This window comes from Salvelinus sp. IW2-2015, linkage group LG4q.2 (genome assembly GCF_002910315.2).
Source record: "Salvelinus sp. IW2-2015 linkage group LG4q.2, ASM291031v2, whole genome shotgun sequence".
Classification (NCBI taxonomy): Eukaryota; Metazoa; Chordata; class Actinopteri; order Salmoniformes; family Salmonidae; genus Salvelinus; species Salvelinus sp. IW2-2015.
In genome coordinates, this window is record NC_036843.1 from 29,313,790 (window position 1) to 29,319,789 (window position 6,000).

Genomic DNA, 6,000 nt, shown 5'->3' on the forward strand with positions numbered 1-6,000 from the left:
GTGGAATAGGCTTTGTGTGCTTATGTGATTTTTCCTTTATTTTCTGACTTCAGACCATTTGCCTATTCTCTCTTCTTTCTTTTGTTTTTGTTCCATACAAATAAATAATTAGATGGATACACTTAGCTGTTTACAATAGTGATATCAAAAAATACTTGAAAAATGTTTCATTTTCAAAATGTACTTGTAGTAGTAAAACTTTTGGCAATTAAAAAATTATAATATGTTGATTATGCTAAAAAATGCATTGACGTTCTGAATGAATACATATTCTTCTGATGATTACAATTACACTACATATATAAATGATTGATTTGACGTTTATTTTAACAAAACTAGCTGTCTCTGTCAGCGTTTCTCTCTGAAGGAAAGCACGTCTTACGGATGATAAAGGAGACTAATGACTATCATTTGTCCATTTTATGTAAGGCACAATGACCGGCTACCAACAGCTACCTAGTAAATGCGTGTGCGTTGTGCGTGTGCGTGTGTGTGTGCTGCGTGTGTGGTGTTGCGTGTGTGTGTGTGTGTGTGTGTGTGTGTGTGTGTGTGTGGTGAGCAGCAGGGAAGAACCATGGAACCTGGTGCCATGGTACAAAACATTTATCCATAATGGTGTAGATGGCAGGGACATGGCCAGAGGCAAATTAGTCTTAATGGCAGGGAATGCAGTGTGGAGGATAGCAGTGTTTCTGTGTACGTGTGTGTGTGTGTCTGTGTGTGTGTGTGTGTGGTGTGTGATTCACCCAGAGGAGATGGAGGCTGAAAGGAAAAGGGCCAGATGTATTCTGATCAACAACGGTGGAGCAGTGACCTCCCTGGCATCAGTGTCTGTGGATATGCATATGAGTATGAATATAGTGTTCATAAGCATGTATGATGTTGTTAAAGAGCTAGTGGGAACAGTGTTACAGTAGTGACTGGCAGTAAGGCCGTGTTACAGTAGTGAATGGCCAGTAGGCCCAGTGTTACGTAGTGAATGGGCCAGTAAAGGCCAGTGTTAAGTAGTGAATGGGCCAGTAAAGGCCAGTGTTACAGTAGTGAATGGGCCAGTTAAAGGCCCAGTGTTACAGTAGTGATGGCCAGTAAAGGCCCAGTGTTACAGTAGTGACTGGGCCAGTAAAGACCCAGTGTTACAGTAGTGAATGGGCCAGTAAAGGCCCAGTGTTACAGTAGTGAAGTGGCCAGTAAAGGCCCAGTGTTACAGTAGTGAATGGGCCAGTAAAGGCCCAGTGTACAGTAGTGAATGGGCCAGTAAAGGCCCAGTGTAACAGTAGTTGAATGGGCCAGTAAGGCCCAGGTTTACAGTAGTGAATGGGCCAGTAAAGGCCCAGTGTTACAGTAGTGAATGGGCCAGTAAACAGTAGTGAATGGGCCAGTAAAGCCCAGTGGTTACTGTAGTTAAATTGGCCAGTAAAGGCCCAGTGTTACAGCAGTGATTGGGTTAGTAAATGCAGGTAGGGGTAAGGCCCAGTGTTACGCAGTGACTGGGTCAGTATATGTAGGTAGGGGTAAAGGCCCAGTGTACAGTAGTGAATGGGCCAGTAAAGGCCCAGTGTTACGTAGTGAATGGGCCAGTAAAGGCCCAGTGTTACAGTAGTGAATGGGCCAGTAAAGGCCACGTGTTACTGTAGTAATTGGGCCAGTAAAGGCCAGTGTTACAGTAGTGATTTAGGCCAGTAAAGGCCCAGTGTTACAGCAGTGACTGGGTCAGTAACAGTAGTGAATGGGCCAGTAAAGGCCAGTGTTACAGTAGTGAATGGGCCAGTAAAGGCCCAGTGTTACATAGTGAATGGGCAGTAAAGGTCCAGTTTACAGTAGTGAATGGGACAGTAAACAGTAGTGAATGGGCCAGTAAAGGCCCAGTGTTACTGTAGTAATTGGGCCAGTATAGGCCAGTGTTACAGCAGTGACTGGGTCAGTATAATGTAGGTAGGGGTAAAGGCCCAGTGTTACAGCAGTGAATGGGTTAGGTAAAGGCCATGTGTTACAGTAGTATTGCTGGCTAAAGGATGACATCACAAGCTCCAGGGAGCGTGCATGGGTTTGTGTGTGTGTGTGTGCGCGCATTTGTCTGTTTCTGTGTGTGTGTTTCGTGTGTGTTTCTGTGTGTCTGTTTCTGTGTGTGTTTCTGTGTGTGTGTTTCTGGTGTTGTTTCTGTGTGTGTTTCTGTGTGTCTGTTTCTGTGTGGTGTTTCTGGTGTTGTTCTGTGTCTGTTGTGTGTGTTTTGTGTGTTGTTTTGTGTGTGTTTCTGTGTGTCTTTATCGTGTGTGTGCTTACTAAGTGTGTGTGTTTCTGGTGTGTTTACTACTGTGTGTGTTCTATGTGTGTGTGTTTTGCTGTTGTGTGTTTCTGTGTGTGTGGTTTCTGTGTGTGTGTTTCTGTGTGTCTGTTTCTGTGTGTGTGTTTCTGTGTGTTTTATTTATTTATTTTATTTAACCAGGTAGGCAAATTGAGAACACGTTCTCATTTCCAATTGCGACCTGGCCAAGATAAGCAAAGCAGTTCGACACATACAACAACACATAGTTACACATGGAGTAAAAAAACATATAGTCAATAATACAGTGAAAAAATAAGTCTATATACAATGTTGCAAGTGAGGTGAGATAAGGGAGGTGAAGGCAAACAAATATATGTATAAATAAATAAAAATATAAAAAAGGCCATGGAGGCGAAGTGATACAACACAGCAAGTAAAATAAAAACTAAAAAACACTGGAATGGTTGGTTTGCAGTGGAAGAAAGCGCAAAGTGAGACAGAAATAATGGGGTGCAAAGGAGCAAAATAAATAAATAAATACAGTAGGTAAAGAGGTAGTTGTTTGGCTAAATTATAGATGGGCTATGTACAGGTGCAGTAATCTATGAGCTGCTCTGACAGCTGGTGCTTAAAGCTAGTGAGGGAGATAAGTGTTTCCAGTTTCAGAGATTTTTGTAGTTCGTTCCAGTCATTGGCAGCAGAGAACTGGAAGGAGAGGCGTCCAAAGGAAGAATTGGTTTTGGGGGTGACTAGAGAGATATACCTGCTGGAGCGCGTGCTACACGGTAGGTGCTGCTATGGTGACCAGCGAGCTGAGATAGGGGGGACTTTACCTAGCAGGGTTCTTGTAGATGACCTGGAACCAGTGGGTTTGGCGACGAGTATGAAGCGAGGGCCAGCCAACGAGAGTGTACAGGTCGCAGTGGTGGTAGTATATGGGGCTTTGTGTGACAACGGATGGCACTGTGATAGACTGCATCCAATTTGTTGAGTAGGGTTTGGAGGCTATTTTGTAAATGACATCACCGAAGTCGAGGATTGGTAGGATGGTCAGTTTTACAAGGGTATGTTTGGCAGCATGAGTAAAGGATGCTTTGTTGCGGAATAGGAAGCCAATTCTAGATTTGACTTTGGATTGGAGATGTTTGATGTGAGTCTGGAAGGAGAGTTTACAGTCTAACCAGACACCTAGGTATTTGTAGTTGTCCATATTCTAAGCAGAGCCGTCCAGAGTAGTGATGTTGGACAGGCGGGCAGGTGCAGGCAGCGATCGGTTGAAGAGCATGCATTTAGTTTTACTTGTATTTAAGAGCAATTGGAGGCCACGGAAGGAGAGTTGTATGGCATTGAAGCTCGCCTGGAGGGTTGTTAACAAGTGTCAAAAGAAGGGCCAGAAGTATCAGAATAGTGTCGTCTGCGTAGAGTGGATCAGAGAATCACCAGCACAAGAGCGACATCATTGATGTATACAGAGAAGAGAGTCGGTCCAAGAATTGACCCTGTGGCACCCCATAGAGACTGCCAGAGGCCCGGACACAGACCCTCCGATTTGACACACTGAACTCGATCAGAGAAGTAGTTGGTGAACCAGGCGAGGCAATCATAAGAGAAACCAAGGCTGTCGAGTCTGCCGATGAGGTTGTGTATTGACAGAGTCAAAAGCCTTGGCCAGGTCAATGAATACGGCTGCACAGTATTGTTTCCTATCGATGGCGGTTAAGATATCGTTTATGACATTGAGCGTGGCTGAGGTGCACCCATGACCAGCTCTGAAACCAGATTGCATAGCGGAGAAGGTATGGTGGGATTCGAAATGGTCGGTAATCTGTTTGTTGACTTGGCTTTCGAAGACCTTAGAAAGGCAGGGTAGGATAGATATAGGTTTGTAGCTGTTAGGGTCAAGAGTGTCCCCCTTTGAAGAGGGGATAACGCAGCTGCTTTCCAATCTTTGGGAATCTCAGACACACGAAAGAAGAGGGTTGAAGAGGCTAGTAATAGGGGTGGCCACATTTTCAGCAGATAGTTTTAGAAAGAAAGGGTCCAGATTATCTGCCCGGCTGATTTGTAAGGGTCCAGTGGCTGTGTGTTCTGTGGTGTGTGTTTCTGTGTGTGTTCTGTGTGTTTATGTGTGGTGCATTTCTGTGTGTCTTACTATGTGTGTGTTTCTGCATGTGTGTTTGCTCAGAGGGCAACGGTGGCGCTGTTTAAAATGGGCTGAATGTCAGCATCTAATCAAAATAACTCGAAGCAAAACGGACTCAATGAAACAGACACTTTTTAAACGGTCTCTTTGCTTCCTATTGTCACATTTGACCCAGCTGCATAGTCAACCAATCCCATTCCATCTCTTCACCCGAGCCTCTGCAACCAAGCCACTGCTAGATGTCCTCAGCCGCAAACATATTATTTACCAACAATTAAAAAACTAAATGAAATACCCCTGCAACAGTTTGATGTCGGGGGTTTAACCACTGTGAATTTGATCAGACGTCTCCAAGAAGATCTGGAAAGATTGTGTCTCCCTCCTTCAAAACCAGATGGGCTTTATTGAATTCAGTCTTGATTTCATGAGACCCACAGAGCATAATACACCTTGCAAAACGCTCTCTTTTTACAAGTAACCTTTTAGCGAACACACAGTGTAGCATAGTATCAGTCCCCAAACTTTCAACCTAAGCTTGAACMGTACCCCGCTGGACAAGGTAGTCCTGACCAGACGTTTTAGAAACACTGCTTTCTAAGAGATTCTGCTAAATTAATCAAATGGAAATGTAGAAATGGAAAGAAGCTCAACCGTTTTGAGTCGACCGGCAACAGAACAATTTGATAATCATTGAAAAGGAAAAGGTGCAGCTCTTGCTCAAMRGTAAAATATATTTTTTTATAACGAATTACGTTAAGCAGTAATATGTTTTAGTAATTGAGAGCGAGTGTTTGCTATTTTTCCTTTTCAAATCTAAAACGTACATACTGCCAGCAGTCTCACCTCTTTGAGGCAGCCCATGAAGTTGTTGCTGACAGGAGACCCAGGCAGGTCAGCGGTACTGGGGCTTCCGCCCACGTAGAAGAAGTCATCGGATCCCAGCATGGTGTAGTCCTCCTGGGTGTAGCCCGTGGTCGTCAGGATACCGTCAACCGATAACGTCACCTAGACAACGGGAAGAACCAGGAAGGAGAAAGTCCACTCATGACCATCTTGGGGTTGGTTAGGAATTGGGTAAGGTTCCTCTTTATGTAGCAGGGACTAGGTTTGTCAGGGGTTTTAGTCTGGATACAGTCTCAGTTGTGAGAGTAATGGCTTCAGGTGTGTGGCCCAGTCCCAAAACCAGNTGGCTTCAGGTGTGTGGCCCAGTCCCAAAACCAGAACCGTTTTCACTGGATTCCTCCCAGTCCCAAAACCAGGACCATGTCACTGGATTCCTCCCAGTCCCAAAACCAGGACCATGTCACTGGATTCCTCATTGATTATGTCACGTACCTCAACTCTTAGGTTCAACAAGGTCAGGTAGAGAAAATATATCATCAGTATATTTTCTTTAACTTTGAATGCAGGTTAGAATATGTGATTTCTTAGGGGATTTGGAATTTGGTTAGGTTTGAATGGTGAGTAAGATGCCAACGACACCAAGGACAAATTGATTGTGCTTGTTTTATTTTGAGTTCAACTGATAGGTGGTTTATTGAGACATTGACAAGCATAGGGATGTGCTGCTAATTCCACACATGAGGAGTATTAC

General features: G+C 44.2%; 1 protein-coding gene across 1 annotated transcript in view; it reads right to left on the minus strand.

Annotated features, from left to right (window-relative positions):
• The window catches only part of LOC111963095 (neurexin-3a-like), a 583,289-nt gene extending 577,882 nt beyond the window's left edge, over nt 1-5,407 (minus strand). The window contains exon 1 of the mRNA XM_070443314.1: nt 5,250-5,407. Within this exon, the coding sequence (XP_070299415.1) occupies nt 5,250-5,351 (102 nt within the window). The 5' untranslated portion in view covers nt 5,352-5,407. The remainder of the gene's footprint in view (nt 1-5,249) is intronic.
• Between the last annotated feature and the right edge of the window lie 593 nt (nt 5,408-6,000).